This window comes from Balearica regulorum, chromosome 8 (assembly GCF_011004875.1).
Source record: "Balearica regulorum gibbericeps isolate bBalReg1 chromosome 8, bBalReg1.pri, whole genome shotgun sequence".
Taxonomy (NCBI): Eukaryota; Metazoa; Chordata; class Aves; order Gruiformes; family Gruidae; genus Balearica; species Balearica regulorum.
The window spans coordinates 25,293,488-25,307,081 of record NC_046191.1 but is presented as its reverse complement, the minus strand read 5'-3'; the positions used below and the strand labels follow the sequence as shown (position 1 = coordinate 25,307,081).

The following is a 13,594-nucleotide window of genomic DNA, read 5'->3' as shown; positions in this document are numbered from 1 at the left end:
ATAAAACTGCTGCTGCATTTTTGAGTTCACAACCTGTCCTGCAAACTGACTGGAATGACTGATGTGTACAGGAAATGCTACAATTATTTATCTTCACCTGTACAGCTTGAAGTATGTTCTCAATTTATTTTTCATTCTCAACTATTTACTTGGAAGGCAAAAATTTTTGTGTAAGGTATCCTATAATTGCCTTTCACAAGATCTGCAAATCCAATGATCTCTCCAGCCATTGTTCTGCACTTGTCTTGATCACAGCTGGGTTTCTGCACACGGACTTTTACCAGAAATACCAACGGGAACAGAAGAGTTAAAATGATGTCACTTCTGCCATCATTACTCATTGACCCTAATAGATTATGAGTTAAATAACATGCACAGTAATTCCCACACTTGAGCAATATTTTACTGCTAATGAGAAATCTTCTACAGTATCAGCAGTAGATGAGAGCCACTTCGTACACTCCAAAATACACTTCCTGCGATCGGGCGAGCACAGTAGGGGAAATTAATGAGGTACCTATCATTGTCTCCGTGCTGATCCTACGGACAGTTTCCAAAGTGTTTTAGCTAAAAAGCCATGCAGGCTACACATTCAGCAAAAGAAATGCATCCTGAAAGGGAAAAGATAAGGAATGGAAGGAGCGAGGGGAAGTATTTATGGCAGAGATAAATGATTCAAAGCACAGGTAAAATTGAGGGATCAAGCAGCGATGTAGCACAACTTAGAACTGAATTTAAAATGGGGCCAAAAGGAACAAGAGGAGAAGTTGCATGCTCACTCGTCATCATCCAGCTAAGTAACTGATGGGTGTAGAGATCGAGGTGTGGGCTCTCTGCAAAATTATACCTGAGTTTTGGGTTGAGAGTGAAAATACACAAGACCGCTGGAGAAAGAGAAGTGAAGAAAACCATACAGAATATGCATAAAGAATTCCAGGAACAAAAGAGAGGACAAGGTGGTTTTTCTGATGTATTAGTATTAGTTTAGCAAACACTAAAAGGAAATTAAAATCTCTACATTCTCAAATGTTAAATCCTCCTATTATATATACACAGAAACAAAGAAAGGAATCCTGCAGCAGAGAAAAGGGAACTTATTCATGAATATCTACAAGCAAACTGTTAGAAGGCTATACAATTGTGCCATTTATTAAGCCTAAAATCATTTATTCACAAAAAAAAAGACATAGGTTCTTGGAGCAAAAGCTCAAGAGCTTCTATGATGCAATTAATTTCTTAACTCATTCAAAATAAAATGTAAGCCATAACCAGTAGTAATGAAACTATGTGCTTGCTTTCAATAAAAATTATATATAAAACTCAAAGTTTAAGTCACGGGCAACACATTACACCATTGTGCCTTTTTTGGCTTGACTTTCAGTTTAAATTTAATGGGAGTTAGCCATAGATTTTTAATCACCATTCGCAGTATGTACTTTTGACAACTAGAATGAGTAGTGTACAGCTATTTATAACATCTGCATAAAAGATAAAGTAAGTATGTCTGGTGGGATGATGTACGCAGCATCAAATAGTAAGAACCAAATCTGGATCTCTATGATCACTGTAGCATAGTGAACAAAACAAAATCAAATACATGTTCTCATTTCATTCACTTTTCAATTCATTCACTAATACAGGTGAGGTGGAGGAAAACAGGTGACAACGATTTACCAGTGTGCTTTAACAGTGCTTTAATTTTCCTATTTCCATAATTTGAAGAATATAGATTTCCTACTTTAATGAGTTTTATTTAGCTAGTTAACAGAAAAGACACTCCATTCCCTTCAACTCTGCTGTACAGTAGGAACTCTGAAGCAATCTATGGAATAGAGTCACATTTTTTTATTCTAGGTATCTTGATCAGCCGCAGCAGTGGAAGTTATCACTTTTGCACTGGTAATTTCTAGCTCTTCCTAGGATCAGTTAGTGCTTGAAGTGGTTTATGTATGTATAGTACAAATGATACAGGTTGGGAAACTATGGTCTCTGAAGTACAGTATGCTCAATCAATGAAACAGATGCTTTGTGTTTCACTTCAATCGAAGCTTTCTGTACAGGAATTGTCATTATAACATACTCGGGGATATTAGGTGTATGGTCTGTCATGATCCTCTGCACAAGAAGAAAATATATATATTTTTATATAAATACATTTTTATATATATAGATAGAGAGAGAGAGAGATTCACCAGACAAGTGAAAGGCATATTTATGGCTAGACAAAAACTAAAATGCTTGTCACATCTTAAATATCCACTGTAAAAAAGCCATATAAAAAGGAGCTACAGCAGTGTTTTTCTCACTACTTCTCTATCAGTCTAAATTTCAAAACAAAAAATAAAACTGAGAAAGAACACAACTGAACAGTTTTCTTTTAAAAAAAGTGGTAATATACGTCTACACTATAGAAAACATCTGAAGAGAGTAGTAACTGGTACATCCACCACACAGCCAGTGAGTTGTTCACACAAACAGCTTGCCAGTAAACAGCCACCTGCTTTCTTGAATGAGCTTCCAGTATTTCTGTCCTTTTCCCCACAATAGCTCTGCCCCTCCTCTTCGTCCGTGCTCTTTTACTCTCCCGTGATGTCTCACTGCCTTTGGCTCTCCCACAAATCCCCTGAAACTCAGCTCCCAGCTACACAGGAAGCCGCGAGTGCGGCGGCTGATTTTAAAGATGCTGCGGTCCAGCCTGAGCAGTCAGCTGGCCAGACCGAGCACGTCGGGTTTGTTCCCCTCATCAGTCTACCGCAGCTTCCAAGAACCTCTCCTTCCTCTGCCCAACTGCCAATTTTTATGAAATTCGTAGGAATTTTGCACTTTTGAGAGCACTGTTTTACATTTGAGAATAAGGCCAAGGGTCAAAAAGCATGTCTGGGAGGGGGGCACGGGAGGGTATTAACAGACAAACAACAAACATCCCATAACTTTTTCTTTTTTCCTTCATTTCACCCCCTCCTTTGGATACTCAGCTGAAATACATACCTACCTATGCTACAAATTCATGTATTCCCACATTTTATCGATTAAGCTTATCCATCTCATACAAGCAACTAAGTGTCTTCTGAATGGTTCAACAGAAATAGTTAACGCAAGACGAGTTATTTGAAAATAATTATTTGCTGCCACTGATTATCTTCTTGCCACTGGATGGCAGCAACAGAACCTCACCTTTTTCCGTTATCCTCAAATTTTATTTCCATTATTCATCTTCATTACCAATTTTAAACAATTCTGTACATATCTTAAGCACATTAAAGACTTTAATGCTTTAAAGCCAACACTGAAAACCGTATTAGTTGTCATTAAAACAGCTTAAAGGACAGTGAGCTTAACCAGTTCAAAACCCAGACAACTTAATTAAATTCAACTATAAAAGATTAAATGAACCTAGTTTACTTCAGGGAAGTTGTGTTTATGAAGATCTTTACTTTGCCAGTGTGTTTTTCTGCAAAGCCTCTCTTCTTTCCTCTATACCCACACCATCTTTTATTCCACGGACAGTGGCTTCTTGCACCCGATAGATGCTTCTCATCTTTGAGTCTCCATCTGATGCCAACGTTGTTCTGAAACCAGCTCAGCCTGCACACTACCTGGGTGTATCTTTCATTAATTATGCAAATCAAGCTTCTAATTCAACCTTGCTGATTTGGACAATATGAGTTTTCCAAACTGAGTGAGTACAATTGATTTCATTAATTACCATTAATTATTTTGACAAACCTAAATATGTTAATTAATAAAAATGTTTTATATGAACAATTTAAATGACGGGCAGCATTACATGGAAGCCACACTACAACTGATACCAGAAAGGTAAGGGCTAATTAATTATAAATAATGGTCCTGATTCTTCTCTGAGAAAAATCAATTGCATATTCAGTTACTTCCATGCAATTAAAGTCTTAATTTCTTTGAACTCAAACAACACGTTTTCAGTACGGCTCGGTGCGTCTTTTATACCCTGGTGCACCGTAACATTTTTTTTTTTTTATGATGCTTGCCATTTGAAGGAAACTATGTTATATCCTTATATTAACACAGATGGTGTTTACAATTATAATGGACAAAACTGGGAGCTGGAACGTAGCTCTATCTTGAAAGAGATATCCCTAAAATTCTGTAAAGGTTGCATTTTGCTATGATAATTTCCTGCTAGTGATTTCATACGTACTTGAACACAAAGGACGTGTTCTTCTCATCCGCAGGTGCAAGTTTCAGGAGTACAGTATGTTTTCCTCTTCTTTAAATCTTTCCTTGCCATTATGCTAAGTATCACTTTCTACCAAATATTTTTAAATAAACTATAACTGTAACACATACCTTTCAACGTCAAAAGGAAAGCAGAACTTTGGAACACTGTTCAGCACTTCCTGTAAATACAAGTAAAAGAAATGAAGTTAGGATTTTGAAGAGGCTTTTATCTGTATTAGCCAGCAACTGCCCTACAGCTTGCTTTTAAAAAAATATCGAAAAATACTCATAACAAATAATAAATTCAGGGAATATATGATTGGAAAAAATACAGCACACGTTCCTGGACTGAAATAATTGATTATTAAAAAGGAATTAAGTTTGTGCTTTGGCAGATTGCAAAGACAATGCCATAGAAGCCCCAGGAGGGAAAGGCCTGGCCTGAAGGGTATTAACACCCTTCACATCCCCGCTGGGATTCCCTTCAACAAGGCCATATGGATTTTACAAGAAGCACCACACCATATGGGTAAGCCACGTCTGCTGCTACTTGTACCACAGACTAGCCACAGGGACTTCTGACAGATCCTGGCTCAAAAATACAAATGTTGTTTCAATTAAAATGCAGGCAGAGAAAAGGGAATGAAGTTGGCAGCAGAATGAATTACAGAGAGGTATAACAACTCTATACATGTTCCATAGTCAAATGCTGAAAATGATGGAAATCGTCTGCTGGTCCAAAGGAGAAATTATACGATTAACCCTTTGGGTTTCACGAGCAAGCCTCGCTATTAATAAAGGGAAAGGGGTGGAAATCCACCGGATCTACATTCGTGCCACAATATGAAAGGATAACGTCACTCTTGCAGAATTTTATTTAAGAAGCTGTTTAGTAGCAAATAAAATGTGTTAATTAAAATATAAAAATGCTCTCAAGCTAGTCAATATTTTTCTTTTTTTAAAAAAGGGAATTACCAAATCAGGTAGCAGCAAACATTAAACAATGACCTTATCAGATGCCAGAAACCCAGGTTTTATTTCCTTGTTCCCAACTGGGAAAACAAACCCTCAGTGAAATGCTTCAGCTAAGAGACGGACATCATCAACACAGTTGGTCAGCAAAGCTACAGAACTCCCTTTCCGTGGCAGACCTACCGCTGTATGCACGAGTTATCATCCCACAAGGCGTGCGTCTTCAGAAAAACGTGTACTGACTGCAAATTTCCAGAGCTGCACATGGGGGTTTAAGAATTTGATCTAAGATGTTAGCACTCTCCAGCCTGAACTCCCTGTTTACTGCACGTTGAACAGTCAGCCCCCATTAGGGGAAGTTATGTATTTAAATTCCTACACACCACAATGACTATTTACTTCAAACATTTGCCTGGCTCAGTGGCTGGTGCAAAAATGAAGAACCCGTGCAAGTTAATCAGCAAGGGACAAATAGTTCAGGAAAAAAAAGCCTCCGAATACAACATGCATATGCTAGTTGCAACATGACGGGTGCCCCAGTAAATCGTCACACAGTACAAAATGGAAAAGTCACTTTTTTTAGAATTCCTAAGTCGTACAAGAGAGTTGAAGAAATCTTTGGAACTTTTATTTTGTCAGGACAGATAAAGGAGGATACGAAAGCCATATATGGTGTTTTGAGAAAGGTTATTAACTTAATTATGAACAATAGCTGTATATATAATATTCTCCGAAAGAAACTGCTCAAGCACCATCCTGACTGCTGTGAGTGGCCACTGTGGAAGCCTGAGGAACAACATACAAATAGAGCAAATAAACATTTTCATTTCTGTAGGCAGGAAACAAGCATACATGACGCCGGTAGTAGTAATAATAAACTCTAACAAAAGAAAGCTAGCAGAACAGACTCATCAAAACTTTTAACTCAGAATTTTCCTAAACGTTTCCAGATAGGCTCTTACTTCAGTCTCATAAAGCTTGTTTTTCCCGTTCCAAAAAAATAGTATTTTATATTCTATTTAAATTCTCTTTCCAAATCTGCACCTAGTCTCACGCTATAGGAAGTGATTTTCTCCTTACTACCAAGGATTTTAACTGCTGCCTGGTGAGCCTAGCACCGACTCAGAATTTGGTATGGAAATGTATTCATTTATGTTCCCCGTTGTGTGATAATTTATTCTGAGAGAATACAAGAAAAAGAAAACAAAAACAAAAAAACCAAAGGTATTAGCTCAATATTTTGACTGAGCAACCTGAAAATTATGGGTATGTTTTGTAGCGTTTTCCAGGCTGAGCTGCAGGACGGTGCTTCCCCCAGCTCCGCTCCGTCCCTCCCCCAGCCAGCACACGTGCGCACAACTTCTGCAGAGCAGCCTCAGCTCGCTTCCCAACTGGCAGGAGCATCCCTCAGGGGACAAGTCTTTAAACCTCCGCACTCTTTAAAATTCAACCAGCCAGCAGGTCTATAGACTGGTGTATAAACAGTATAGACAAAAAAAAAAAAAAAAAAAGAAAAAAAAATCCCCTCTCATCCCCTCTCAGCTTATGTCAGTGACAAAGCAGCTCAGCAGTTGACTGCTGCTCCCCTGACAGCGTAAGCCGGGTTTACACAGATCAATAGATGGAAGTCCTACCTAGCTTCCAGGGCTCAGTTTTCTCCCTTAATTACAGGTGCTATTCAGATTTTTAAAATGGAAGAAAACAAGATGCCCCCAAGAAGCTCCTAGACAAATTTAAAATGCAAATGACATTATATACACATTCACATACGCAGTCACTATTAGTGTACAATTACAGCTGGTACTTCCAGTAACCTCTCTATTGAATAAAATTTGAGCTTTGTCTCCAAATAGGTCACAATTTTCAAGGATCCATTACTCAGTCAGGACTTCCTCTTGAGTCAACATACACAGTCTCGGAAGATGAATAACGTATTTATTGTCTTTTAGTTTTATAGCTTCATAAAAGTATGTGTTTATTTCTGAAAATGGTACAAGTCTTCAGAAAGCAAAATATCCTTGATTGACTTGTCCCATGATTATATCCTCCTCTTTCTCTCACAGTATCATTGCTTTCAGAAATGGTCACTGTGTCATAAAGGAAAGAAATTGTATACAGAGGGAAAAGGATAATGATTTTGAAAAAAAAAAACAAATCCACAAGTAAAAGATTATCTATTTGCTTTCAAACACCAAATAAACGATTAAACCCAATTGTGTATGCAACTGTAGATGTTAAGTTAAAGGATAACTATCTCATTCCTTGTACAAGCTCCATGAGAAAAAAAGAAAATTATAAAATATCATGTGAACTACAGTGTGCCGTTTCAGTCTCGAAAAGTTTAAACAAAACCGGAAATGGTATTTAAGAAAACATTTCCTTTATGCCTATAGCACAGCAGCAGAAACTTGCACTCTCACAGGCTCATGGTCCAGCGGTTTTATTAATTCACTTTCACCAACTGCTCTACACAACTAGAGCCTGGCCATGCTCACTGGCTCTACATTGAGATGATATCAGAGAAGCCTAAAAAGTAAGAATTTAAAATAAGCAACAGTTCCTTGCTTATTTTGATACCCATACAGCTAATTCTGTGTATCATCATTTTATAAAGCAATGTAAATGCTTGTGCACTCATACGCACCAGTTTTCTGAAAAGAAGCTCTTGATAACTCACAATTTTGCCCTTAAGTGAAATTGTTAGTCATGTTGGTTAGATTCAAGATATATGCCATATTCCTTACTAATGAGAAAACAGTTTGTTTTTTTTTTAAATAACATCACAGTCAATTGATACAAGCGTATGAAACCTTCATGGCTGTTCAGCACCCATTGTAGAGCACAGTGAGTTGGGAAGATACTCATTTCTTTTTCCACTTGAACAAGACACAATGAGATCTCACTACAGATGGAAAAAGGTATAGGAGCTGCTTCTACAGGAAAATTATATCAGATTTGATATATATTACAGAATCAGCTTCATAATGTACCTCTACACAGATATGAGTGGGTTTTTTCACTTTAACTTACGCATTTCAACAGATTACCTTTCTCTATGTAGATGAGCCCCGATGACTTGCTGAATTGACAGAAATTAAGTTCATCACTTAATACTACTGAAATATTTAAGTATTGAAGCTTAACCTCATTAATTTCTAAGGTTAGAAGGATGTGGAAACTATTCAACCCAGCATTTTTTTTTTTCTTATAGTAACATATTCTGCAGTTTGCATTTAAGTGGGGAGGGAAAAGAACCTGATTTTTCCAAGTGCATCCCTATGAAAGAATTGAAAACCTTCCCTGATAGGAAAATTTCAAGGTATCTAAAAATGCTGAACCACTTCATAAATAGTAGTTTAGACACTGTTTTTTAAAAGACAGTCCTGTTACCTTCCAACTATTTCTGTGCTTATCTGCAGCTTAAGACTGTTTCTCAAGCAAGCAGGCGGGTTCTCCCCCAGCTCCATTCTACACGTGGAAAGAGCATCTCTGGGCAAGAAACCAGACTACTCTCTTCTCCCCACTAACCCCTCGTTAAATGTCTTCTCTGGAAACACCTGACTGCAAATCTCTCTTTTGGTTCTTCTCAGCAGTTTTCCCTACTCTAATCTCCACCTCCAACTCCAATGTCCTCACTTCTTCACTCTTAACACAACTTGCTCTCTGATCTTTCCTTGAAGAGGACTATTTCACCATTCTGTACCACAGTTTTCAGTCACCCGCACCAGTCCAAACATACAAACAAGAGATCTACTTGAGATTTAAGACCATTGTGATGGGTATTTCTGACTCAAACCAGTGACTTCAGTGGGAATATTTAAATGCTTGAAGTTAAGCACAGATTTAGGTTCATTCTTAAATCAAAGCCAGGCTGCTTAGCATCTTGCAGTGTTGAGCTCTTCATCACTATGGCTCAACGAAGGTGAAATTCTAACGCTGTCACATAAAACAGCTGATGAAAAGGCAAGCTCTGTCCTTGCCACTGACTCTTCCTTTTCCTTCCTCTGAAGCCATGCACGCCCACAGCAGGGACTCATGTGAAGCCAGCAGCCGTAGTTATATTTCAAAGACTTAGCTCTTACCTCTGTTAAAAATCTCATCATAAAATTGTAGCTACAATAAAGAAAAGCCCAACTGGTTTGCATAATAAACAATTTTAATCTTAGATTACATTCACGGAAATCCAAAGGTCTAAAGTATGGAAGTCGTTATCAGGCCTTCGTAACTATTTTTAACCTCTATGTGCCTCTCTCCAAAGTACATAATTCAGTGATTATCTAGTAGTTCTGTAAGGTTAAAAAAAAAAAATTATCAGCTGCTTTCCGAACACTTAAAGCAAAGACGAATACACAAATTAAATACAAATGGTTTAGGGTGGAGATGCAAAGCTCTTAATAAATAAATTTTTTAAATGTACCTTAAGGTTACAGAACTTCATTGTTGCAAGAATGAAGCACTAAATTACATGGCTTTTTTTTTTTTTACCTTTTTTAAAAGTCAGAAAGCTCTGTTTTAAAATATTTTAGCTATTATTTCCATATTTGTTAAATAAAGTGTACATATAATTTAGAATTTTCAAGAGTTCAAGGCTATTTGTGAAGAAGGGACCGGAAAGCAGAAGCATACAACTACGTGATTCTAACAAGCTCTCTGCAACACAAGTAACAGCTTTCTCCAACCTTTATGAATCATTTGCAACAAAAGAGTTTTCCAGACTTAGCAACGAGTCCCACTTTGCACACTGGAAACAAACACAATCAGTAGTTAACTTTCTGCATTTTTGCCTTTCAAATTTTCCTCTTGGTCTGAAGGTAAAATATGAAGAATTGTCTGAAACTGTTTCAGGGAAATGTTAATATTTAATAGCAATTACTAATTGGCTTACTAGTCATATGTATGAGGTACTCTCACCAAAGTCACGTGCACGTAGCACCATTTGCAGCGTGACACCACAGTCATGAGGTAAAATGGTGTGGGTAACACAACTGGGTAACACAGGAGTTTCAGTGCTGCATGGGTGGCAAAACACAGACCCGTAGATGCGCCCTCTAAGCTCTACCTGCTGCAATACTTTCATTCCCAGAAGATAAAAAAGAAAATTTGTGCAGTCGCAGCTCCCTCAAAACAGACCAGCTCTTTTCATCTCACAATTTTCAGAGTAACTTACAGGTAGTGCTGAGTTTTCTGACACCTAATCCTATCCTGATACAGCTGACACATAGGAGTTCAAACATCCCTGACAAACATGGAAAAGGGAAGGTGATTCTGGACCATGCAGCAGAAGTTGTCACTAAGGGATTCAAGAAAGATTAACACTCCACTAAGCTGAGCTATGTGCGCGTTCCTACAATCGTAGATTGTTTCGACCCACAGAACACAGGTTCTGCTCCACTGCTGAGAGCAATTTTTGATCCTCATTTAGCTGGCTCACATGCAGACTACAACTGGAGAGGCCCTACAGCCTATGACTGACATTGAGAAGAATCACGCTGCTCATAACATTTAAACACCAAGACTTTTCGTATAAGGCTTGCTCTCTAAGAAGTGTGACGTTTTCATCTTTCTAAAGCTTACTCAGAGAAATATTTGTTGTCTAAAACGAATGAGGAGCTGAATACCTGCAAATGAGGAGGAGATTGCTTACAGAATTCCAGTTAGAGTTAATTTCTCTTGTTCCTGCTCCCTCTCTCTTCTCTACTTGGCCACTTCCCAGTTACATGCCTCAGGGGAGGATGGAAGGAAGAAAAGGTTGGTTCACCTACCTGCTCCTGCCAGACAGGCAGCTGAAGATTTTTGGTAGCTTAGTCTAGCTGCTCTGTGCTCTACAGAGCCGTAAGAGCACAGTTAAAACATGAAGACAGACAAGGTAGCAGGACAGAAAGACTCTAGACAAGGGGGTAACAAGAAGATCTTGAGAACTTGGAGAAACAAAATTGCATAAACAAGTAGGTATCATAGGGGTGGCAGCGGAGACCTGAAGGTCAGCTGTATCTGCTACTGAACTTACAGATGATTGTTGCAAATCACTTAGAACTAACAGTGCGTTAAATACCGACAAAAAATAAATGAAAGAAAATTAATGACTAGAACAGTGAGATGATCAGGGTGCAGCACAGTCCGACTGGAGGCACACTACAGGACACTCTTGCGCTGTACAGCAGACTACGGCTGGTATCCCAGGCAGGACACATAAGCTTTAGCGCATCTTTCAAAGGCACCTTACAAGGAGAAAAGAACAAATGTATTAAGTAACTCTGAGTTCTTTGAAAGGCATTGTTAATCTCACTATCCTGCAAGACTAAACAACTAAGGAGTAGGTTTAAAAATTCAGATATTTTTACTAAGTTATAAAATGTTGAAGTCTCTATTTGTCTAATTGTACCTGAATCTCATCATGTAACCAGTTAAAAATAACACATATTTCAGCCACAGTTGTGTCCAGTGTAGCATACAGGGACCCAAAGTTCACTTTAAAATAACAAGCTCAGTTACAAATAGCAGAATAGTTAAAACCATATGAAGTTCAGCACAGATTAATTTACCTGCTTAAAAAGCCCCTCAACTGTCCTGGAACTCGTAAGAAAAACATAAAAATTGACAGTGCTCTTCTTCCCAAAGAAAGTTGCCCTTAGACTAAGCGTAGATTGAAATGTTACCATCTACCCCTAGTTCTGGCAAGGCAAACAGAAAAAAACAAGAGAAATAATACTTCACCATACAGCTCTAGCAAGCATGTAATATTTGTATCCCATGCACCAATAAATAGTTTCCCCCTACTTCCCTAACTCATGTCAGGGAGACCAGTGTTCCCTAGGCAATATCAGAGAGCTGGGAAAAACAGGAAATAAGCTCTTCCGTCTCCACTCTTGACATTACTATGTGGGCAATATTTAACTTTTTTTAAGATAGCAGAGTATTTATTATCTTTAAGAAAGATCATTGCATTTTGTACAAAAAAAAGACACCAGAGTATGACACGCAATTTTCTCTCATCATGCAGTAGGGAAAAAGTGACTCTTTACTAACATACACTTGCAATGACAGCATCTCTAATATTAATCCAGGAAGTCAACAGAGAAATCATCTTAAACTAGAGATAAGGTAGATACCACTTTCAAAATCCAGATCTGTCAGTCTTTGCAGACCAGGTTAAAACCTACGCGTCATCCTGTACAGCTAAGAGGGCAGTGATATTTGTTTCGCTCGCAATGTCTTAAGATTTCCCACTGCTTACAACACCAGTTAAGATGCATCTTTGGCAGCAACACTGAGAACCTCCTGCACATCCTGTTCAGAAGCTGCTTCTCCAGTGCTGAAAAAATAACCACCATAAAATAAAGCACATATTAAAAATGGTTCTTATTTGTTTTACCTGTTAGTTTTTTCATTCCACCTTGGAATACTCTGACAGCTCAGGACAGAAATGAGGCTATTTGCAACACACCTAACTCTACCTACTCAATATATTGCTTTAAAGTGAAGTTTGCCGTCTCAGAAACATCTGCAAAACAGTATCAAGGAACATCACAAGCAGAGCGTAATTGACGTTCAGGTCAAAAGGCTCCTATCGGTAAGATTTTCTTCTTGATCATCAAGGAAAGAAATTTTTAAAAATAAAAACTAACTATAAAAGAATACTACAAATAATAAATAGCTGCATTTCCATAAAAATAAAATATACTGCAAAAAGTCAGAACATTTCAAGCATGACAAACTCTACTCTTGACGACACTTGATACATTTCAGACTCATTTCAACTCCAAGTATATTTTGTTCCAAATATATTCTCTTTTTTTTCCTCCATAAATTCTAGCATTTCACCGGAGACTTCAAACCACATGTAGTACTAATTATAAAAGAAACAAACAAAAAAGCAAGTGCAATTGTGATGGAAGTAGCCAAGGCACAAGACCCACAACACGCAGCAACCAGGAAACCAGAATGAAAGGTCAGAGACAAGAAAAGGAGAAGATATTTTTTGAGGCAGAAGGGAGAAACCAGCTAAAAGGATTTACTTTGTAAATTAGATAAGAGTTTCTATCCGCACATGGCACCACATTGTCTTTTCAATACAGGTGATGAGATGTTGCCAGACATTTGGATGTAAAACCAGCAAACATTTTTGACAACTACTGAAGTTCTTTCAAGTCTCCTCTTAGCATCATCAGTAAAAAGTCTGGATTTTTCCATAAAACACATTTTTGTAGGCTGACAGGTAAAAAAACCAAACAAAAAAATTCCACCTTGTTTGAAATACCCCTTTACACTTTGACTCCCTCAGTTTTCTAGCCATTACGTTTTCACCCAGGCGTATTTCAGAAGCAGAAGTAAGCAAGCAAACATTGTGACTAAAACAGGCAAATTGGGAACACCAGCTTGAGCACGACTTAGAAAATTGTTCCTTTTCTGAACTAAATCCTAAGTA

At 37.9% G+C, this 13,594-nt stretch overlaps 1 protein-coding gene across 5 annotated transcripts in view; it reads right to left on the bottom strand.

Moving 5' to 3' along the window:
- DENND1B (DENN domain containing 1B) overlaps window positions 1-13,594 on the bottom strand; it is a 161,443-nt gene that overhangs the window by 99,852 nt on the left and 47,997 nt on the right. For all 5 annotated transcript variants that reach the window (XR_012836571.1, XM_075760165.1, XM_075760164.1 and 2 more), the window contains exon 4: window positions 4,327-4,376. Coding sequence is in view for 4 of the 5 variants with exons in the window: in XM_075760165.1 (XP_075616280.1) it covers window positions 4,327-4,376 (50 nt within the window). In the remaining variant the exon portion in view is untranslated. The remainder of the gene's footprint in view (window positions 1-4,326; window positions 4,377-13,594) is intronic.